Source organism: Caretta caretta, chromosome 8, assembly GCF_965140235.1.
Source record: "Caretta caretta isolate rCarCar2 chromosome 8, rCarCar1.hap1, whole genome shotgun sequence".
Taxonomy (NCBI): Eukaryota; Metazoa; Chordata; order Testudines; family Cheloniidae; genus Caretta; species Caretta caretta.
This window is the reverse complement of record NC_134213.1, coordinates 39423306-39446767: the sequence shown is the minus strand read 5'-3', so window position 1 is coordinate 39446767 and position 23462 is coordinate 39423306. Positions and strand designations below refer to the sequence as shown.

Below are 23462 nucleotides of genomic sequence, written 5' to 3'. Positions count from 1 at the left end.
TTAGGGGGCTGAGGCACATGACTTATGAAGAGAGGCTGCGGGAACTGGGCTTATTTAGTCTGCAGAAGAGAAGAATGAGGGGAGATGATAACAGCCTTCAACTAACTGCACGGGGGGTTCCAAAGAGGATGGATCTAGACTGTTCTCAGTGGTAGCAGATGGCAGAACAAGGAGTAATGGTCTCAAGTTGCAGTAGGGGAAATTTAGGTTGGATATTATGCAAAACTTTTTCACTAGGAGGGTGGTGAAGCACTGGAATGCGTTACCTAGGCAGGTGGTGGAATCTCCTTCCTTAGATGTTTTTAAGGTCAGGCTTGACCAAGCCCAGGCTGGGATGATTTAGTTGGAGATTGGTCCTGCTTTGAGCAGGGGATTGGACTAGATGACCTCCTGAGGTCCCTTCCAACCCTGATATTCTATCAGTCTATGATATGATTCTATGATTAGTATATCCTGACATACATAAGAAGAAAAGGATTGTGGTGGGCAGATTTTGTCAGTGAATTGCTAAATCTTGGTTAGCTCCTCTTCAGAAAGGCAGGTACCTGAAACTGACTCTTAAATTCATGAGACAGCAGCTGCCTCATTAAGTTTGTTATAGGGCTATCTGATTTCCTCTTTGGGACAGTTCCTTCTGTTGAGACAAGAATTCCCTTGGCTTCTGCAGCCACTGCAAAATCAGCCCTTTGAATACTAACATAGCCATTTGGGACATGTGCAGTCTACAGAACCTCATTATCAGCAGGTTTGATGTATGAGATGTAAAGATTTTCCCATTTGCTTTCAAAGATGCCCTCAAAGGCTGGAGTTAATGATATTGCTAACTTTTATTACCTGAAGCTTTAGGGAAATACTACTTTTTAAGGTATATCTTTATTTAGGAATTCTTAGCAAGCTTGCACATACTATCTATCTAAATATCAGAGACAATACAATAAACATTACAGGAGTGACCTTATGTACAGTGAAACATTATATGATAACATTACTGGTGTTCTCTCCATTTAACAGGGTGTTACCATATTAGAGGAAAATATTTTTAGTGGATTTTTAATTGCTATATCAAGTGGTGAGTCTCAGATTTTTACCACCCTTTCTCTCTTTGATTCAAGTAGTTCTGGAGTGGATAATCTCTCTTTGAGGCTCTGGGTCTGGCCTTCTCTTGTGCTGATATTGCTGCCTTTCTGTGGGGGAGAAGGGATCTTTCCCTATTTTAGTGCCTATGTGTTTTTTTTTCCTGCCCTCAGACACAGGGAGAGACTGATTTCCAAGTCTTTTATGCTTCATTTTTTATTTTTAACAATTGCTGTGGCCCTCCCTTTAATTATCAGAGAGACTTCTTACTATCCTAACCCTTGCCAGTTTGCAGAGCCCTGCAAATATGTGGATATCCACTTTATATCCAGGGACCATGTTTGTGGATCGCATGTGGATACAAATTTTGTATCCGCGCAGGGTTTTAGCAGTTTGAATAGAGGCCGGTAGGAGGAGTCGGTTTTGAGTGACATTGACAGACAAGTCCCGGGTCATAGGCATCCACTGCCATTTCCTGTCCGTGGCATGAGGACCGAGGGCTGCACTGGCGATGTTAGTTTTTACGCTGCGTCCTTTCTGCTCTTGGGGTGGCCTTGCCACTGCCCGCCTCTGAGCCCTGGGAGACAGCTCGGACTCGCTCACCCGGAGGCTGCTGCTGCGCTTTCCGGAGCCGGGGCGATCGCCCTAAGGCTTCTCCGTGCTGTTCACCGAGGCGCTAAGGCGGCCTGGGGGGCCCCGCGGCCTCTCCTCCAAGCGCCGCTGCGCGCCTCGAGCGGGCCGCCGCTGGCCGGGGAAGGAAGAGCTCAGTCCCGGGCTCCACTCGCCGCCGCCTTGTTGGGTACAGCGCTCCCGGCAGCCCGGCCCGGTGTCAGCGCGGCCGCGCAAACGGGCGGGTTCCGGCTCCCGCGCCCCAGGGGGCCGCGCCAGGCTGTGCCCGGGGCGAGGCCGGCCGCGCCAGGGGCTGCAGGGAGCCGCGAGGACACGAGCTCCCCCAGGCTGCTCCGTGAGGACAGCGGGGTCACACCCCCTCTAGCTGCGTGCGCAGAAACCCTGATTACAGCGCCGCGGGGGATGGGACCGGCCGCGAACCAAGGCTCGTCCGCTCTGCAAGGCCCCGCCCCCTGTAATTCCGCTCAGGGCCCAGCGGGGCGGGCTCGTGCGAGCAATCGGCGTTGGGGGCGGGGCTCGGAGCGCGGCGCGCTGATGTCACCGGTTGTGGGGGTGGCACGGAGGCGGCAGGTCCTAGCGGCGGCTCGCCATGGCTAAGACCGTGGCCTATTTCTATGACCCGGACGTGGGTAACTTCCATTACGGTAAGGGGTGTGTGGCCGGCGGCGGTCAGCGGCCCCGTCCTAAGCCCTGGGCGGCGGGCAGGGAGCGGGCCCTGCGTGGGTGGTGGAGGGTAGGGAGCGGGCCGTGGGCGGATAGGGCACCGAGGGGGCAGGGAGCGGGCCCTGGGTGGGTGGTGGAGGGTAGGGAGCGGGCCGTGGGCGGATAGGGCACCGGGGGGGCAGGGAGCGGGCCCTGGGTGGGTGGTGGAGGGTAGGGAGCGGGCCGTGGGCGGATAGGGCACCGGGGGGGCAGGGAGCGGGCCCTGGGTGGGTGGTGGAGGGTAGGGAGCGGGCCGTGGGCGGATAGGGCACCGGGGGGGCAGGGAGCGGGCCCTGGGTGGGTGGTGGAGGGTAGGGAGCGGGCCGTGGGCGGATAGGGCACCGGGGGGGCAGGGAGCGGGCCCTGGGTGGGTGGTGGAGGGTAGGGAGCGGGCCGTGGGCGGATAGGGCACCGGGGGGGCAGGGAGCGGGCCCTGGGTGGGTGGTGGAGGGTAGGGAGCGGGCCGTGGGCGGATAGGGCACCGGGGGGGCAGGGAGCGGGCCCTGGGTGGGTGGTGGAGAGTAGGGAGCGGGCCGTGGGCGGATAGGGCACCGGGGGGGGGGCAGGGAGCGGGCCCTGGGTGGGTGCGTGGTGGAGGGTAGGGAGCGGGCCGTGGGCGGATAGGGCACCGGGGGGGGGCAGGGAGCGGGCCCTGGGTGGGTGCGTGGTGGAGGGTAGGGAGCGGGCCGTGGGCGGATAGGGCACCGGGGGGGGGCAGGGAGCGGGCCGTGGGTGGGTAGGGGACCAGGGGGGCAGGGAGCATTGCTCTGTGGAGCCACAACAAACTCTCTCTGAGTTTCACTTACATCCAGAATCATCTCTAGAACATTAAGAGGACTTTCACATAACCAACCCCCTTTCAGGCAAGCTGCTACACTCCATGGTTAAAGGGTTGGAAGAGGCATGCTCTTTCTCTCTGCAGCTTTTCTCACTGGCCATGTGTAGGTTACCACACACAAGCTTAGGAACACTTCCTTCTTGAGTTTCAGTTAAGTCCAGAACCACCTCTGGGACAACTGAAATATCCTCAACCATCATAGGCTGAGAGGAACCTTCTATCTGCTCCACAAAGGACTGGAGGTACATTCTCCTTCATTTGGCACACTGCTATTTGCAACAGATAAAAAATTGGAAACCGTTTTTTCTTCAACAGATAAACTGTTGCCTTCCACAAACAGTGGCTCATCACACTGAGCTACTTTAAGCACATCACTTTTACCTATTTCAGGCTCACTTCTACAAACTTCACTTGCCAGCAATCCAGCACCCACCAGAAATCTACCCTTACCTTCCTCAGTTAGGGCTTCAAACTGACCAAGTTTACATTGCTCTGAAGAAATGTTTTCCTGAGCTGCTTTCTGCACTTCCTCTAATTCCAGATTCACTTCTGAGATATGACACACCGTCAGAAATTTCTTCACTATATAAACTGCTTTTCTCACTGGACAAACAGCTATTTTCCGCAATCCCAAGGCTGGAGACACACACTCTTCCTTGTTATAGCACACCTGGTTAAACACCCCTCTTCAAAAAATCTCCCTGTTAGCTACAGATAATACAGAGGATTTACATTCATACTTTTTCTGGGACTGGGTTATGATGTTACCCTGATTAAACATAGTTACCACATCATTATTAAATAACAAACCAACATTCTTATAAACTGAGCAGATTCTGTCTCCATCATTGCCGTAGAGAGGAGCTGGACTTCCAGGATAACACAATTCCTGCTGTTCTTTCATTATTTTGATTTGGAATTTAAGTCTGGCAACTTGGGTCTCAGCTTGCAGCAGCTCCATTCGCCTCCTGTGAGATTCTCTGGCTCTCTCCTCAGCTTCTTTTTGCAGCTGGGCCAAGGATTGGTTCTCTTGCATCTGAAGTTCTGCCATTTCTTTCTCATGCTGAAGACACTGGCTATCTCTCATGCCTTGCAGTTTTGATTGTCGATCACTCATTGTGACTAACTTTAACCGTTAACACTTTCAGTATCAAAATTTTAAAGTTTGGAATAACATGAGATTCTGATCCAAAACCCAAACGGTCTGGTTCTGTGGATCCTGCCAAGACTATGCCAATGTGACCTGTAGTGCCTGGGGGAGCCCTCATTGGAAATGCCAAGGTCAGGGCAGGCTGCAAAAGGGAGAGCAGGTACTCCCAAGATTGGTGGGTCACACTGAAGTTAAACTCTCCAACCAGTCACAGACTGTGCTTCTGATCCCCCACACTGGCTATCAAGAAGCAAATAAATAAACCACACTGCCCCGTTTATTGCATTCCAGTTCTCTGGCTCCCAATCAGCACCTAGATCCAGTACAGTGAGAAGTAATTTTAAAATTCTGCTCACATATACAAAATGTTCTTCTGACCCCAAAGGGTCAGCCGTGTTACCAGGTCAGTATAGGTTCGGATCTTACCCAAAATACCATGCTGCCGGCCAATCCTTTAGAGTCAAACAGGGGAGAGCAAACTTTTTGGCCTGAGGGCCACCTCTGGGTATGGAAATTGTATGGTGTACCATGAATGCTCATGAAATTTGTTTTGGGGTGCAGGAGGGTGTGCAGGCTCTGAGGGGGCCAGAAATGAGGAGTTCAGGGTGTGGGAGGGGGCTCCAGGCTGGGATTGAGGGGTTTGGAGGGCGGGAGGGTGCTCCGGGCTGGGATTGAGGGGTTTGGAGGGTGGGAGGGGGATCAGGGTTGGGGTATGGGAGGGGCTCAGGGGTGCAGGCTCCAGGCGACACTTACCTCAAGGAGCTCCCGGAAGCAGGGGCATGACCCTCTCTGGCTCCTACATGGAAGTACGGCCAGACAGCTCTGCGCGCAGCCCTGTCCACAGGCGCCGCCCCTGTAGCTCCCATTTTCTGCAGTTCCCAGCCAATGGGAGCTGTGGGGGCGGTGCTTGGAGTGGGGGGAGTGCGCGGAGCACATAGGAGCCAGAGGCCGGACATACCGCTGCTTCCAGGAGTTGTGTGGAGCTGACCCCACTCCCTGGCTGGAACGGGGGAGCAGGGCATGCCCCAGACCCTGTTCCCCAGCAGGAGCTCGAGGGCCGGATTAAATCATCTGGTGGACCGGATGTGTCCCACGGACCATAGTTTACCCACCCCTGGTCTAAAACTAAAGGTTTATTATAAAGAAAAAAGAACAAGAAGAGAGCTGTTAAATAGTAAAACAGTCACATACATACAAAGACTTCAAAGTCCATATATCAGGTTCCTAGCAGTATTCGTGAGTTCGTTGGCTTGAAAGGCCCTCTGGAATACGTCCGCAGCTTGGATGGGTCATTCAGTCCTTTGTTCAGAGCTTCAGTTTGTAGCAAAGTTCCGCCAGAGGTAAGAAGCAGGATTGAAGACCAAATGGAAAAGATGCAGCTGTGTTTTTATAGTCTTTTGCCATGTGGCTTATGCTTCCTTTGTTTCAAACACAAACTGACCAGCCCATGGCTTGGAAGCCTTTTCTGTCCATAGGCATGCATTCTTGCTGAGTCCTCTGGCTTCTCTCAATGGGTCAGTTGTATAGCTGATAGTCCTTAATGGGCCATCAAGCAGGCTAGGCAGTGTTGATGCTAAACTGTCTGGGGGTGTCACCCACAAGCATAGCACAAGTTTGAAATACAGACATACATGCAGAGCTATAAACCATAATACAAAGGTGATAGAAACACATAAATGAGATTATCATATCTGGCAAATTATAACTTTTGCAGATATCTTACATGGCATGTCTGGCATAAATCATTGCAATTTTACAATATTGGTATTCATAATATTCTGAAGTGTCCCCTAGATTCCATACAGCATCACAGTGTTCCTGTGTGTGGGGTGGGGAGGGGAGAGGGCAGGGGGAGCTGGCCCTGTGTGTGAGGTGGGGAGGGGAGAGGGAAGGGGGAGCTAGCCCTGTGTATGGGGGGATGAGGTGGGAGAGGGCAAGGGGGAGCTGGCCATGTGTGTGGGAGGGTGGGGGTGGGAGAAGGCAGAGGGAGGTGGTTCTGTGTGTGGAGTGGAGTGGGGTGGGGAGGGGAGAGGGCAGGGGGAGTGGGGAGGGTTGCGGAGCGTGGTGTTTCTAGCTATGAATCCACTGTGTGTGATCTGTGGGTGCTGACTGTCTTCTTTTTTTCTTTGCAGGTGCAGGACATCCCATGAAGCCTCATCGCTTGGCACTGACCCACAGTCTGGTGCTTCACTATGGGCTCTACAAGAAGATGATAGTAAGCTTCATGTATCTGATGATGCTGAGACTCCCGTCTCGGGGGAGCATTGTCTGTACCTGTAAAGCCCTACATATGCTGCAGACATAACCACGTTAAAATACAGTTATGAAATATGCTTGTCTGAACCATTTTATATTATGGCTTATTCTTGCCTGTATACACAAAAGTAATGGAACTGTATTAGGCTAGAACATGGTTCTCTATCTGTCAGGGATGCTTTAAGCCAATGGTTTTCAACCTTTCCAGACTACTGTACTCCTATCAGGAGTCTGATTTGACATGCGTACTCAAGTTTCACTTCACTTAAAACTACTTGCTTATAAAATGAGACATAAAAATACAAGTGTCACAGCACACTATTACTGAAAAATTGCTTACGTTCTCATTTTTACCAAATAATTATAAACTATATCGATTGGAATATAACTATTTCAGTGTGATACTTGAGCGTATTTTTCACTTGTGAGCCTTGTAATTCTGGTGGGCAGTGAAGTGACAGCAAGATTTCCATGCATACAGTTTCCACAGTATGCATCCGATGAAGGGAGCTGTAGCTCACGAAAGCTTATGCTCAAATAAATTGGTTAGTCTCTAAGGTGCCACAAGTACTCCTTTTCTTTTAGCAAGATTTAGGTTTTTCTTCACATTAAGTGTATTCCTATTCTTTGTCTTGGTGGCAGACATAGCCAAAAATGAGACTGCACAAATATATGTTGACCCAAAAGAAAACAGAACATCCAAAGCATGGTTCCCAAGGTTAATATACTCTTTCTGTACTAAACACCAGAACTAGGTTTGTGTAGAGTCATTAAACTTCATTTGCAGACTGTGGTCTGAGGAGAACTCAAGAAGATTTTCTTGCTGCCTGGCAGACTTGTTTCTGCTGCTAACATCTGATAAAATGAATGGGTTTCTTACCCAGTTGAGTTGAGCTGAGTTGGGGAATGAGTTGAATGTTGGGGAAGTAATTTGGTGTGCTCAGTTTCCCCTGTTCAGACCTCATGAAGCATTGAAAAACAGATAAAGTTTTTGTATTGACATTTGGACTTCCAGAATTTAGTTTCCTTGGATATAAGCTTTCGCATTATCATAGAGATTCAGACTGTTAGTGTCATGGCCTTTCATGGACAATTTAGATCATTCAGTTTGCTAAATATATCTGTGAGACAGGCAAGTTAAGCTAACCACAGAGTGTTGTCAAAAACAGAAGTAAGAGGGGATTAATTATCAGAAAAAAACAAGTTAACTTCTGTGCATAATTCCAACTATCTGTCAAGTGCTTTCCCTCTTGAAAGCCAGTGAACCTCTGTGTGAAGCAACAGTTGCTGATGTTCTGACCCCATCTCTTTACAAGAATGCGAAACAGGTGAGCACTGAGTGGCCTGGACTTGATAAAGTTGACAGTTTTGACAGACTCATTAAAAACTTTATGCAGCTCAAAACTCATCTTTTTTGAAGCAAATTCTTAGTGCCCTGACTGCAAGGAAGGACTTTCTTTCCTGATCCTAGCTACAAGCCTGTTCACTCTCTTGGTCATTGCAGTGGCCCCATCAGTGCAGAGAAATTTGCATAAATTCCAACTCCTATTGTGTTTTTAAAAAAAAGTCAGTTTAAAAATGTACTCTCCATACTTTATCAAAACAGTATGTGCTTGTTGATATCAGTGGTTTCAGGGTAGCAAACATAAGCACTCAGCTGAGCTTCTCCACTAATATCCGTGGACTCATCAAGCTGAAGGGCAAATGTTTTTGCCATTTTAAGTTTCTCTACAAGTTGAGAAACAATATCCTCAGCAATTTCTTCAATTCTCTGATACAGTGTCATCTGATAAGGGCACTTTGCGAGTATCACCTGCTTTTTTAATCAAGCATGTTTTCTGCAAGCACCACAGTGACAGGCAGAATAAGATCTTTGATTTTGCTACAAGAAAGGAGGCAGCATATGAAACTTTGAGTGTGTTTGTAGAAATAGTTGAAGTTTTTCATTTTAAGCTGACAAATCTGGAAGTCAGAAAGCTTTCTCTGAATGGCAGTCCTAGCTCCAGCTGTAATATGAATTTCATCTGCAAGGGTAGATGTGCCTCTGTCCTGTGCCTATAGTACTATCATCTTATAATGGTGACCTAGACAAGCCTACCTTCTTCAGATGCTCCTACTTGTTCCTGGGTTTTTGCATGTCTCGGTTTGGATTTTTCTTTGCACCTCCAAGAGTCTTTTTTTTTTTTTTTTTAATCCCATCTAAGAGGATTATTTCTGCATTAGTTGGCTCATGGTTAAATAAGTCCCACAGGCCCTGAATCATTGGAGCTAATAGTTCTGGTGTTCTTCTGGAACAACTCGTAAGTGAAAACTGATAGGTACCATCTTGAGCCATTGCCTCTTTCTTGCCTGATCCATCCCAGGAAGTCTCTTAGTGAGAAGCACTTAAACCAGAATATTCATACAGAAAATACCATTCCTTATCCAGGCCAACATACAGTTCTTGCAAATTATTACAGGGCACATCATATTTGTTACAATGTACCATCTGGTGTCAGAAATATATACTCTGCAACACGAGTGGGTCATATGGATTAAATAATATGTCCACAGCCAAAGGTGGTGTACAATTTAAGTGTTGAGGGGAAACGCCAAAAATACATGATTTCAGATGTGGATTTCAAGATACCTGTTTGAAATTGTGAGGTAATTATTTTTATAAATAGCAACCAGCCATGCTAGAAAGATACTTGTTGGTCTCCATTTGTACCTTTCACAGAAGAGCTACTGATTGGGAAGAATAGCTCATTTGATGGGCCTTAACTGTGAATTCTCAAACTTCCAATGTTTGGGTTTTTTAAATATAAATTATTTAACTTCCTGGATCTCTAATCTTTCTTTTTAAAATGATAATGTTCTTTCAGGTTAAAAGTTTGATACTTTCTTAAAGTTAAGGCCAGTTTAAAAAACTCTGTGTGGGTATTTGTCCGGAGTGCTCTGTAGTTGCATGTTTCCATAGGCTCACGTCGTGCTTCAGCTATTTTTTTTCCTGAAGCTACTGAGTGTTTTAGTTTAAAATCTGTGAAATAGAGGATAGACACATTTGTGCATATCTGTAATTGTGGAGGTTTGTTTTTGTGCGTCAAATAGATAAGTAGTTCTGTTTTGCAGCTCTCTGGGTTTGGCTATGCAGGAAAATTTACCAGAATAACAATAACAATATAATTATACCGATATAGCTATACTGGTATAACTCCCTGTGAGGTCACTCTTATTCCGGAATAACCCTGTCCACATGGAGAGTTATACCTGTGTACTTATGTGAATACATTTCCCCAGGTACACAAGCCCATACTTTCTCCAATTTTTTTAAAAAGCAAAAATTTCTTAATTTTGTTAAAAGTATAATTTTAATTAGAGACAGAAAAAGAAAGGCAAAACTTAAGGTTCTGATTAATCTCAGAGCAGCTTAATTTCATCTCATTGTACATATGTAGTATTCTTGACTGTTAACTTAGTTAAAAGTGTACTTTAATATGAAAAAATGCAATGTTGGCATATTCATAATGTTGTGAACACCATCTCTTGAATCAGTCCCTACTTTCCTGACCACTTTTTGTTTAAAATTTGCATGACACTTGTTAAGCTGAGCACATAGTTGAGCATTTTTAGACTGACACAGTGATTTGGGGTATTTGTCTATTTGGAGTTTATTTGGTGGTGAGATTTGTAGTAGCCAAGGTAAACCTAACTCTGAGTAGGAAATAACTGTTGTGTGTCCTTCTCTTGAAGGTTTTTAAACCATACCAGGCATCCCAGCATGATATGTGTCGCTTCCACTCGGAGGATTATATAGACTTCTTGCAGAGAGTGAGTCCCAACAACATGCAAGGATTCACCAAGAGCCTCAATGCCTTCAATGTGGGTGATGACTGGTGAGTATATAGCACCTGGCAGGTGAATGGGAAGCACAAGGGTTACAGTAATCTCATGTGATTACTTGGTGTGGTATGTATGCATCATAATGGTTCCATTAAATGTATGAATTTTACATTTTTAACTAAAAAAGCCCTGCAGTTTAATGGAGCCATCAAGATGTTGCACACACCTTATTGAGTAACTGTTGCTGCTGTAAATCTTCCTCTCCCTCCTCTTTTTAATCTCTTTGAGTTTCAGTTGTTAGAGTTTATGGTCTAGATTCAGACCTAAGTTAGGGACTGTAACTTTACTTGTGTTCGTGAGGCTCCTAGCTCTTGAAAACTTGGACAGAGATTTTCAAAGGTGGCTAATAATTTTGGTAGCCTCAGTTTTTTGGGTGCCAAACTTGAGAAAACTTAAAAGATTCTGACTTTCAGAAAGTGCACATAAACTCTGAAAATCAATGTCTCAAACTTTGCATCCCAAATCACTAGTCAATTTTGAAAATCTTGACCTCAAGCAATAAATAATAGGATAACAGTACAGTCTCCGTATACTAGTATTCCCACTAATCAGTGAGGACAGGATGAGAAGTGATGAGATTTAGTTGTGGGAGGCAGAGGCTGCTATCCTTGCTTTTCCATAGTTTCCTTCTCTCCAAACTGAATAAGCCCAGTGTTCTTAAATACAGTCTGCTTGGAGTTTCAGCTATTTGCAGGACTATAAAGTGCTATAGATGCAGGTCAGGCTGCCACCTGCTTTAGGGTGAGCTGATTTGTCATTCTTGCTCTCCATTGGTGGCCATATTACATGTTTTCACACACCTCGCAGGCCTGCACTCCTATGGCAGTGGTATTTGCTTTCTCCCTCAGCCAATCTTCTCATTGGGTTAATTTAACTATAGTTCTACTTTTGTGAAAACAGTGTGGTCAGATACAAGCTCTGGGGCCTGTTAACAAGCAAAACACATGGGAACAACAGATTTGAGGTCTATATTTTATTTCTGGTAGATTGTGTGTACACACTGATATGTTATGACTTGCACTTGTTAATGTGTGCATGCTGTGAGTCACTGAGAGTGAGTAAAGGAGTTCTTCTGCCGTAGCGATCCTGCTGGCGAGAGTGGGATTGCATGGTGGAGATGAGACATACTTTGCTACTCTGAGCAAGAGCATTGTGCGTCCATAGATACAATTTATTGCTCACAGCAGTCTATGCACTAGGTAGGTGAATAACTGGGGAGCATCTACAAACTAACAGACTACAACCCCATGGGAAGATGGTGTGTGAGCAGATCTCTTGGACAGCCATGTTCCATATTATCATTGTTTTGCTGTGAAGTCCTGCTGTCTCCCTTGCACAGGATGCTTTGTGTTTTCTCTCTCCAGGACCTATCCCCATATACGCATCAGCATGGTAGAGGGCAGGATTTAGTCTGTATGTTTCCCATTCTCCAGGTCTGGAGTATATGATGAACATGATTGTTCCAGACTAACTTGAAAGTTTCTTGTAATTATTATCAAATCCACCAAGTTTTCCATAGTGTTTGCAAAGGATGGTGTAATGGTTGCCTATTGTCGTGTAGTCTGTAGTGAACAGGGTCAGAATGACCCCAAATTAACATTTCTCTAGCAGAGACTGCATTTTGATATTATTTGTCCAGTGGTCACTGAGAGTTTTGTTCTGATCTCAATCCTGGAGACGTGTATCTGAGGTTGGGAGGTTCTATTCTGTTTGAATTTTGTGTTCTCTTTTTGCAGTCCAGTGTTCCCAGGTCTTTTCGAATTTTGCTCTCGCTATACAGGGGCCTCACTGCAGGGAGCAACGCAACTGAACAACAAGGTAACTCTGAGCTGATATTCTTGTCCTCTTTGAACACTGACGTGCCAACTGGCTGCTGTGGGGGATGGAGTCCCTAAACTAACCTATACCACATATGTTTATTGTACAAACACCAACTCGGTGTCACCTGGCTGTTAATTTGTGGGGAAATCTCTTGGATTCCTCCTGCCCCCACACTGACCGATTGCAAACACTGATTTAGTACAGAGTAAGTAGCTTGACTGGATGACAGATAGCGGGGCATCTGAAGGGACTGGATGGGTGGGGAGAAAGGGGAAAAAATAATTATTGTGAGCCACAACATGGGGGCAGGGCTGACGTCCATACTGACATGCAGGGTTGGGCTTGGCTTTGTTGCTATCTTGCTCTTATCTTTGAGCTAATCAGCTCTTCTTTTCTTAGATCTGTGATATTGCAATAAACTGGGCTGGAGGCCTGCATCATGCCAAGAAGTTTGAGGTAATGACACAAGTCTAAGTATTTCTGTCTCTCACTCAAAGTTGGGCTCATTGCTGCTCTTCTTTTGACTCCATTTTATTTTCTTTGTACTGCAGGCTTCTGGGTTTTGTTACGTCAATGACATAGTTATCGGCATTCTGGAGCTGCTCAAGTAAGGACTCGGTGTGAGTGCAGCTGTGATACTGTTCTGGATTAGAAGTGATGCTCTGGGAGGGTAATGCTGTGTGATGTGGTCGTAATAGGATCCCCTCTGCTGATGGAGGGTTCTTCCCTTCTTGTTCTTCTTAATTTCAGTTATGCCTTAGACATAGCTCATCATTGGATGCCCTGGACAGTCTCTATTTCAGGCGTCTTCTATAGCCTAACAGCTGTTCAGATGTGTCCCTGGCATGATTCTGCTCTTACGTCTCCAGACTCTGTCTCTACTGGTAGCTTTGCTTCTCTGCCAAGACCCTGCCATTGCAGAGTCTCAAACGCTCAGTTCTTGACTTACTATCCTGTCCTCATCCTCAGGAGCAGGAATAGTTCTCAGTTAAGGCAGAGGACTGAGAATAAGGGTAGCTGGTGCTAGCTTTGTTGATTGTTTTCTCAGTTTACCATCTGTGAAATATTTTTCTATTTCACAGGGCACTTGTGAGGCTTAATGTGTGTATAGTTCTTGCCATTGTTAAGCACTTTGTGATAAATGCAAAGTGTTGCTCTTTGGAAGAAAAAATTTGAACTACACGAGAATCTTTCTGGATTCTGAATTTAACTGTATTGGCTCAGGAAAGGGAGCTGGACATCACTGGAGACAGCATAATGGGGACCTCCGCTTTGGTCAACAAAGTGTAATTGTGGTCCAAAAAAAAAGGTCTAAACTCATAAGGAATGGGATGGAGAATTCTAGAAAGGCATTCTAATATTTTGTGGATTAATCAAGATTTGCCACCTCTAAATGTTACTGCATTACTAGTCACCTCATCTCAAACAGGGTGTTGGCTCTGTTGAGGGTTATGTCCTCTCTCTCTTTAACATTAGTTAACATTTACAGTGGGGACTTATACGTTTTGATGCTTTATCTGACCTCTGCCTCATGGACCCAGTAAATTTATTGCCCAGTAAGTTTAATCTCTCCTGCATTCCCCTGAATGTCCACTTGACAAGAGGACACTTCTCAAGCCCAACTGCATCTCCTTTCTCTCCCCTGCATTCAGACCTCCGTTCTCAGTAACTTTGGCTTCAGCCTTCACTCAGCTTGCCTTTTTCCACATTCCCTGTCTCTGCAATGCTGCCTGTTGCTATCTATGCAATAGTGCCCCTGGGCACTGTGTCCTTCTGCCCACCGTGGCTGGGATCCACATTCAGGCGTCCATCTGGATGACTGCACTTCATTCCCCTGACCTCAAGTCCTGGCTCTCCAGACTCCAGAGTGATGATGCCAGCGCTGTGGCACATACAGAGAAGAACAACTGCTTCCATCTTCAAATTACTTTACTCCCCATTCATTTCAGGAGCATTTAAAAATTGCTCTAATTTTTAAAGATTAACTAGATAGTAAATTCTTCAGGGCAAAGACTTTTGTACATAAAGTGCTTTCTAAACTTCTCTGACTATATAAGTCAGTCAATTCATGGACTTGCACTACCCAGCCTCATCGCAGGTTCCTCTCGCTTTGTGTGTTCAGCAGTGGCCTCCTCCCTGACCCTTTGCATAATCTTGCTTCTGCCAGTGCAAGAACCTTCTCTGCAACCTTTGCCATCTGAACGAGCCCTCTGCATCTCTCTCTTTCATGTGCTTTCCATCGTGTCTCTAGTCTACTCTTCAAACCTGTTGTTCCTTGTTTGTGCCTCTTAATTTCTCTCTCTCTCTCCAGATATAACAGACAAGAGTATTTTAAGGTACTGTTTGTATGGTAGATGCTCTACGCAAATATTACTTTATGGTCTAATGACAGAGATATTCTCCAGAGACCTTAGTGGGGACCAGATGGGGTTCCTGAGCTGGAAGGCCTCTGACACATTACAGACTTGTGTTATGGGGGGTGGATTTTAGGAAGCCATAGCAAAGTGGTTGCTGTAGTTGGGATGGCACCAGTGGACTGTAATGCGCCTTTGTCTCCTGTTTCTGGCAGGTATCACCCACGTGTTCTCTACATTGACATTGATATTCATCACGGAGATGGTGTTCAGGAGGCCTTTTACTTGACAGACCGTGTCATGACAGTATCTTTTCACAAATATGGGAACTACTTCTTCCCTGGTACAGGTACAGAATCTTCACTGCCCCAGTGAAATGCAGATTTCAGGCCCCAATCACTGCTGTTACGTAGTAGTGTGAGGTTCTGGGGCTCTGGTTTCAGAGAGAGATGATTGAAGAAAGGAGTTCTGGAGAGTGGGGAGAGGCTGGGTGAAGGATATGGTCCCGTGGTAGTTTACAGAGTAGGTGGAAAGGATCTTCATGCCGTGATTGAGTCCATTGGCAGAAGTCTTGATTTGCTGTTGTCTGTACTGCCCACACCTGTGAAGTTTCAGAGCTGATCCTTGTGTGCTGTGACTGTGCCTCCTTTCCTCTGCCAGGTGACATGTACGAGGTTGGGGCAGAGAGTGGCCGCTATTACTGCCTCAATGTGCCACTGCGGGATGGCATTGATGACCAAAGTAAGTGGAATGCTTTCCCTGCCCCCCGATGTCCCTGCTTGCCCTCTTGAGCCATGATGACAATCTGCCTTTCTCTCTAAAGGTTATAAACACCTCTTCCAGCCAGTCATTAACCAGGTGGTGGACTATTACCAGCCCACATGCATAGTGCTGCAGGTAGGAGAGCGGGTCTGTGTGCATATGTTGCAGAGGGTATGGATAGGAGCTATGCACTTCCAGTATTTGCATCTGTGGCTCCCTGGGGAAATATGGACAGATGGGTGCAGGCTGGCTGGAATGCTGCTTGTGGCTCTGTGGTAGGTGGGTATATCTGTGGGGTGCTGATGGCTTGTTAGGATGTGCATTTGGAGAGTAATGCTTCTTAGCCAGGACTCAGCTGTTCTTTCTCTTCCCTAGTGCGGTGCTGACTCCTTGGGTTGTGACCGTCTGGGTTGCTTTAACCTCAGTATAAGAGGACATGGGTAAGTTCAGCAGGGGTGTGGATGGAGCATTTAAAGGACCATCATTGCAGTCTGTGAAAGAATGCATTGGGTCCTTCACTGCGAGACTTGAGCTCAACGAGAGCAATCTAGTTCCCTGTGTGATAGGAGGCTCTCCTCAGAAGAGCGAATAAGGAGTAAGATTCTGCAGAAGCAGATTCCCCAGACTAGATTTGGGATCTCACAACATTTCTTCCGGCAATGCTCTGCCAGAATGCATGAATAACAAAGCTCAGATTTCTCTCAAGCCATGAGAACAGCTCCCATCAGGGCAAGGTTTGGGTTTCACTGATGGGAGCCCTGAACTCTGTGTATCATACGGTTAGGTATGTTACTGGGTTGAGCATGGTGCTGCATTGATGAGCTTAGATCAGCTGCTAACAGTCACAGGTTCCCCTTCTGCTTTGGGTTTTTAGGGAGTGTGTGGAGTATGTAAAGAGTTTCAACATCCCCCTTCTGGTTCTGGGAGGAGGTGGCTATACCGTTCGTAATGTGGCACGATGCTGGTGAGTCTTTCATATGCTTGTTGAAGAATGTCCTATTTGTTGCAGATGGCGTGAGGGTTATCAATGCTTGTGCTTCTTAGGACCTTTATTCAGCTGTAACTGGCTCTGAGTTTCAGGCAGACTGCCAGTAAGTACTATGTAATGGGGGGAAAAGTTGATCTTTTCTGGACTGAGTATAATGTTCTGTGTTTTTAGGACCTATGAAACGTCGCTGCTTGTGGATGAAGCAATTAGTGAGGAACTCCCATACAGTGGTGAGTCAGCATCATCTTGTTACAGATTACCATGTTGTGCCAATATTTAAATAGGGTAAGTGGGACGACCTGGGTAAGTATAGGCCTGTCAGTCAGACATGTGCGTGCGCATGCACACACACACACACGCACCCCCCCCCCCCAAATATTTCCATGTTTAAATATGAATAGATAATACTATAGTAAATGAAACAATTAATTCCATGACTGTGGCTTTTTTGGGTAATACTCATTGCTAATTTGGCTCCTGAACCAGAGGCCTGAATATCACTGTTCTAATCATATATATATTATTTCTCACGTCAAAATGACTGACCAAGTATTTACTGTATCAACTAAAATTGATTGATAACATAGTAAGAGCATCTTGATTGGCTAATAACTTAGATTGGTTAATAATTATATTACACAGCGTTTTAAAGAGCCCACTTGCAGCTTGTGAGCTGCAGTCTGAGTATCATTGGATTAGAAAGATATAAAATCAACATAAGATACATTAAATGGAATAAAAACTGGCTAACTGACAGGTCTCAATGACAAATGGAGAATCATCATTGAATGAATGTGTTTCCATTGAGGTCCCACAGGAATCTGTTCTTCGCTCTATGCTATTTAATATTTTTATCAATGACTTGGGAAAAAAACATAAAATCATCAATGAGAAATTTTGGAGATGACACACACGAATTGGGGGAGTGGTAAATAATGAAAAGGATGAGGTCACTGTTACAGAGCTCTCTGGATCGCGTGGAAAGCTGGGTGCAAGCAAGCACTATGCATTTTAATATGACTAAATGTAAATGTATACATCTAGGAACAAAGAATGTAGGCCATACTTTCAGGATGTGGGACTCTATCCTGGGAAGCAGTGACTCTGGAAAAGATTCAGGAGTGGTGGTGGATAATCAACTGAACATGAGCTCCCAGTGCGATGCTGTGGCCAAAAGGATTAAAGTGATTCTTGGATGCCTAAACAGGGGAATCTTGAATAACTATAGAGAGGTTATTTTATCTCTGTATTTGGCACTGGTGTAATGGCTGCTGGAATCCTGTATCCAGTTCTGGTGTTCACAATTCAAGAAGAAGGTTGATAAATTGGAGAGTGTTCGGAGCCACAAGAATGACTAAAAGGATTAGAAAGCCCACCTTATAGTGCTAGACTCAAAGAGCTCAATATATTTATTTTAACAAAGAGAAGGTTAAGGGATGACTTGATTACAGTCTATAAATACCTGCAGGGTACCTTCAGATATTTGATAATGGGCTCTTTCGTCTAGCAGTGAAAGGTATAACACGATCCAGTGGCTGGAAGTTGAAATGAGACAAATTCAGATTGGAAATAAGGTATAATTTTTTAACAGTGACAGTAATTAACCATTAGAACAAGTTGCCAGAGTTGTGGTTGATTCTCCATCACTGGCAATTTTTATATCAAGATTGAATGCTTTTCTAAAAGATCTGTTTTAGGAATTATTTTAGGAAAGTCTCTGACCTATGTTGTTATAGAGCAGGTCAGACTAGCTGATCACAATGGTTCCTTTTAGCCTTGGAATAAATTAATCTGAGTTTCCCCACTCTCTTCATAAATTTAGCTAATGTGCCTCGATGTTCTAATGCTTCAGGGACGTTAGCTGGATTCCACACTCTATGTTAATGAATGTTAACTAGAGTGGGGCTGAAGCAGTAGTATCTTCTGATCCTAACCCATGTGTTCTAGATCTTTCTTGCTTCCTACTATACACATCCCCCATCTGTGTTGGGCCTCACTGGGCAGACATATCTGCATTACAGTATCGTGTTCTAAATTCCTCACACAATGTTCCTGTGGGCTTTCTCTTTTCTTTCTGGCAGCGTACCCCTCATGATGACGGAGTTGGCTCTCACTGTGCTCTTGATGGTATGGTGACAGCTAGCATGGTGTAGGGTAGGCTGTTCCCATCTCTGCAGAACAGTGTTTCAGAAAAACTAGTTTCAAACTCCCCTCACCCCGATCTTTAACTCTTTACTGGTTCCCTCACAGAATACTTTGAGTACTTTGCTCCAGACTTCACCCTCCACCCAGATGTCAGTACAAGAATTGAGAACCAGAACTCTAGACAGGTGAGTGGCTCTGGCCTTGTCCTGGACATGCTACTCTGCATCACCCAACATAGCTATGTGATGTAGTCTGAAAAGAAAAGGTCTCTGCTTGATGCTAGATCCTGTGAAACCAGGTGGAGTTCAGCCAGTAGCTCACCCAGGAAAAACTTGTCAGGGCAGGGCAACAAGAGGCTTTCCTGCTCATCACAGTGTTGGACAACATGCTTTCTTCTTTGCAGCCACAGGCACCAGCTTCTAATTTTCCCCATCCCCCACTACATCCCTTCCTCTAAGCCCTCACCCTGCCTCTTCCCACCCCTACTCCACCCTTGCCCCACCTCTTCCCTGTCTCTGCCCCTCCCCTGAGCGCGCCCCATTCCCGCTCCTCCCTCCCTTCCAGCGCCTTCTGCACACCCAGCTGTTCTGCGGCATGCAGGAGGCAGTGGGAAGGAGGGGGAGGAGTTGATTGGCGGGGGCTGGCAGCGGGAGGGAGGGAAGCTTGGCTGCCAGTGGGTGCTAAGCACCTGATAATTTTTCTCTGGGAGCTGGCACCTATGTTTGCAGCCCCACAGCATCTTTGAGATGTAGGGAGCTCTCCAAAGATACTTCATATTTGAGAAACTTGAAGGTCCTTTTACAATTTCCTTTCCACTTCTGAAGCCCCTGCCCTTAATCTTAGGCTTGGTCCTACGTCAGACTTATGTCTATATAACTAGGTCGCTCAGCAATGCAGTTACACCAACCTAACTCCCAGTGTAGGCTAGTGCTAATTGACAGGAGAAGTCTCCCATTGACATAGCTACTGCCTCTCAGGGAGGTGGATAACCCTTATGGCAGTGGCTCTCAACCTTTCCAGACTACGGTACCCCTTTCAGGAGTCTGATTTGTCTTGCGTACCCCAAGTTTCACCTCAGTTAAACTACTTGCTTAAAACAGAACTCAAAATCAGACACAAAAATACAGAAGTGTCGCAGTACATTCTTACTGAAAATTTTTTTACTTTCTCATTTTATCCTATAATTATAAACTAAATAATTTGGAATATAAATATTGTACTTACATTTCAGTGTATAGTATTTAGAGCAGTATAAGCAAGTCATTGTATGGAATTTTAGTTTTTACTGACTTCAGTACTTCATTTTATGTAGCCTGTTTGTAAAACTAGGCAAATCTCTAGATGAGTTGATGTGTACCCCTTGGAAGACCTCTGGAAACCCCTAGGGGTACACATACCCCTGGTTGATAACCACTGACCTACGGCAATGGGAGAAGCCCTCCTTTCAGTGTAGATAGTGTTTTTGCTGAAGTGCTACAGCAGCACAGCTGCATCCTTTTAAGTGCAGACCAAGCCCTCAGTGCCTGGGTTGAGTATATTATGTTCTATGCTACAGTTTAAAGCCATTTGCACTGATGGCATTTCATAGAATCATAGAATATCAGGGTTGGAAGGGACCTCAGGAGGTCATCTAGTCCAACCCCCTGCTCAAAGCAGGACCAATCCCCAATTTTTGCTCCAGATCGGCCCCCTCAAGGATTGAACTCACAACCCTGGGTTTAGCAGGCCAATGCTGAAACCACTGAGCTATCCATCCCCCATTTGCTTGGCCTTAGGGCATGCATGGTACAGGCAGGTGTTAATGCCAGCAATTGTGGTACTGTCTCTTCAATCTAAGCTGATCTGCTCCTTCTGTTCCTAACCAGTACTTGGATCAAATCAGACAGACAATATTTGAGAATCTGAAAATGCTGAACCATGCCCCCAGCGTCCAGATCCATGATGTTCCTTCTGACCTGCTCAGTTATGACCGTGCGGACGAGCCTGATCCAGAGGAGAGAGGCTCTGAGGAGAACTACAACAGGTACTGCACCTCTGGTTCTTGTTCTGATGAGCTGGGAAAGGGGCTCCTCTCTTACGTTCATCCCATCCCAGTGAGGGGAGATATGGTGGGGACTGTCCACATCCCAGAGTAGATATTGCATCCCTTTTTATTCTCTAGTTCCTATCCAGAGAAACTTCTCTACTAGCATGTGGTTACATGCCTCAGAGGACATATCCTATGTCTGCTAGGCCAGGAGATGTGTCCCTCTTTCTAGCAACGTGTTCTTATCCCTTTGTCTAGACAAACTCTGCTCTTCTGAAAATGCTGGAAAAGGCTGCCTGTCCTTATGTTCTTGTCTGTCTTTTAGGCCTGAGGCTTCTAATGAGTTCTATGATGGTGACCACGATAATGATAAAGAAAGTGATGTCGAGATCTGAGGGCTGAGTTGTTGGACTCTGAACTGTGGGGCGGTCCCTATTAAGACGTTGGTGCTTGGTGGAGATGACTGGGATACACATGAGCCAGTAAAAGGTCTCTTCTTGGACCTCCCCTTTATATTTGATGCATGTGGCAGCAGGAGCAGCACTGCTGGGGCAGGCTGGCTATCTACGGAGTCATAGAACAGTGAAACCGGTTCCTTACCTTCTCCAGTCCCTCAGGGCTCTGACTCTCACCACTAGGGCAAATGGAAATTCATGTGACACTTGGATCCACACCATGGTCTCTGTGCTGCTGCCATACAACCAGTTTCAGAGGCCAGTCTGCAGTGGCTTCACCAGCTCCTCTCAATACAGCTCAGGCTCCAGCCAGAGAGATGGGAGTCAGTGCTGTGGTGCCTAGAATCTCCCTGTCCCCTTCATCAGCACCACTCAATGTGTCCTTGTCCCTCTGCTCAGGCAAAAGATCTGAAGTCCACTGAAACCTGCAGTGAGGTTCACTTTCTGCCAGCTTTTCCAGCCATCCTAAGTTACTGTATTTGGGGAAACCCAGTAAAGAGGCAAGATCAGTTCTGGGTTTGAGACTTGGGGAAGGGGTGAGACAGGGCAGTTCTGGGTCCAACCTGGTGGAACAGGGAGGGGAGAACGTATTCAGAGTGTAGCCTTTGTCTTACTCTGGAGTAGCTTTGTTCTGTGTCTGCTGACAAGAACCACAGCTATTTGCCATATTTGGTTTTGTCCCAAGCTCCCTATCTAGATTTTTCCCTCAGGCTCAAATTACTTTGGAGCAGAGGGTGCAGGGGTTGGTTGCAGGGGGCTGTACCATACTTGGTGTGGTGCATTCCCACTTCTGTTGTAACCTTCAGACACCTTTCCCTCCCCTAGCCCAGGTCCTTTTATACATGGATAGAGAATTTGGGGTGAATCACATACCCTAAGTGGAAGGCCTTTCCCCTCACTAACAACCTGGAAGAATTCATTCTGTTCTGTGGTGAGGGAAGTGGCGCCTGAAGCTGAAAAGATGAGCTTTTCTACCCCTACCACAGTGTAGGGACCTTTCTCCTAGGGGGTACCCTCAATCCCGAATGCTCGGTCTGAGCCTGGGGGCTCGTGCTGTCTCTGTTTGGAGAATTTTGTCTTAGCTGGGGAGTGGAATGGGCATCAGCCTCCTGCTCTCTGTTTTCTGTTTGTTTTACCAATGTTTTTAAACAATAAACCAAGATGGTATTTTTTGTATGTGATTTGCTGTTTTGTCTGAAAAGCTTATGTATGGTTTGCTTCTGTCCATGCCTCTGAGTGAAAGCACCAAAGGCTTCTAGCTAGTGCCCTCTGTGCAGATGAACTGACCGCCTTGCAGGGAGCAACAAGCCTTTGCTCTTAAGGGCATGTTTGGAGAAGGCATTTACAATCAATGGTCCTTTCCAGCCACAAACCTCCTTGAGTCTCTGCACCTTGCTATGTGTCCCACCCTTATTTCCCTAACCCTAGCACCCAAGGCTGAGTTCCCCATTACTGGGTCTCTAACTGTCCTCCACGACTGCCCCGCATGGTGATTGGGCCCCTCTCAATTGTTGAGAGTCATCTTTGTTAGCTAAAATATTATCAGCTTTTATTCACCAGATAAGCTCTCACTAGCCAGAGTCATTAGTTGTTTCTCTTGATGTCTGTGGAGCAGTCCACTAATAAAACTTCCTGGATCATGTTTTCCTTTCTGTCCTTTGCCACTGCAGACACAGGAATGTTGAGAAGAGGCACAGAGCTTGGGATGTGAGGGCCTGAGACAACTGGCAACTTGATCTGATCTGTTAGAGGAGTGAACATGCTAAAAGGAACATGTGTGTCATTAATGACAGGTTTCAGAGTAGCAGCCATGTTAGTCTGTATTCGCAAAAAGAAAAGGAGTACTTGTGGCACCTTAGAGACTAACATTTATTTGAGCATAAGCTTTCGTGAGCTACAGCTCACTTCATCGGATGCATTCAGTGGAAAATACAGTGGGGAGATTTATATATATAGAGAACATGAAACAATGGGTGTTACCATACACACTGTAACCAGAGTGATCACTTAAGGTGAGCTATTACCAGCAGGAGAGCCGGGGGGGGGGGGGGGGGGACCTTTTGTAGTGATAATCAAGGTGGGCCATTTCCAGCAGTTGACTAGAACGTCTGAGGAGCGGTGGGGGGGGGGTGGGAAACATGGGGAAATAGTTTTACTTTGTGTAATGACACATCCACTCCCAGTCTCTATTCAAGCCTAAGTTAATTGTATCCAGTTTGCAAATTAATTCCAATTCAGCAGTCTCTCGTTGGAGTCTGTTTTTGAAGTCTTTTTGTTGTAATATTGCGACCTTTAGGTCTGTAATCGCGTGACCAGAGAGCTTGAAGTGTTCTCCGACTGGTTTTTGAATGTTATAATTCTTGACATCTGATTTGTGTC

The 23462-nt window shown here is 46.0% G+C and overlaps 1 protein-coding gene across 3 annotated transcripts; it reads left to right on the top strand.

Moving 5' to 3' along the window:
- Positions 1-1539: 1539 nt before the first annotated feature.
- HDAC3 (histone deacetylase 3) lies at positions 1540-22259 on the top strand. 3 transcript variants are annotated; one of them, XM_048860355.2, is made up of 15 exons: positions 1540-1587; positions 6527-6609; positions 10383-10525; positions 12269-12350; positions 12753-12809; positions 12905-12960; positions 14923-15056; positions 15368-15448; positions 15531-15604; positions 15845-15909; positions 16344-16433; positions 16629-16687; positions 18708-18787; positions 20468-20625; positions 20954-22259. In XM_048860355.2, exons 2-15 carry the CDS (start codon positions 6541-6543, stop codon positions 21021-21023), a joined length of 1218 nt encoding a protein of 405 aa, XP_048716312.1. In that variant the 5' UTR covers positions 1540-1587; positions 6527-6540; the 3' UTR covers positions 21024-22259. The 3 variants fall into 3 exon arrangements, with proteins under 3 accessions (XP_048716312.1, XP_048716311.1, XP_048716314.1); XM_048860354.2 differs by lacking the exon at positions 1540-1587 and adding an exon at positions 1624-2348; XM_048860357.1 differs by lacking the exons at positions 1540-1587; positions 6527-6609; positions 10383-10525; positions 12269-12350; positions 12753-12809 and having other exon boundaries at positions 12905-12973.
- The last annotated feature ends 1203 nt before the right edge of the window (positions 22260-23462 follow it).

Bases quoted from the DNA above. Each gene is read 5' to 3' on its own strand.
- HDAC3 (XM_048860354.2), top strand. From the start codon at position 2,294: ATGGCTAAGACCGTGGCCTATTTCTATGACCCGGACGTGGGTAACTTC. The intron at 2,349-6,526 runs GTAAGGGGTGTG...TTTTCTTTGCAG, and splicing joins CGTGGGTAACTTCCATTACG to GTGCAGGACATCCCATGAAG. The intron at 16,434-16,628 runs GTGAGTCTTTCA...CTGTGTTTTTAG, and splicing joins CGTAATGTGGCACGATGCTG to GACCTATGAAACGTCGCTGC.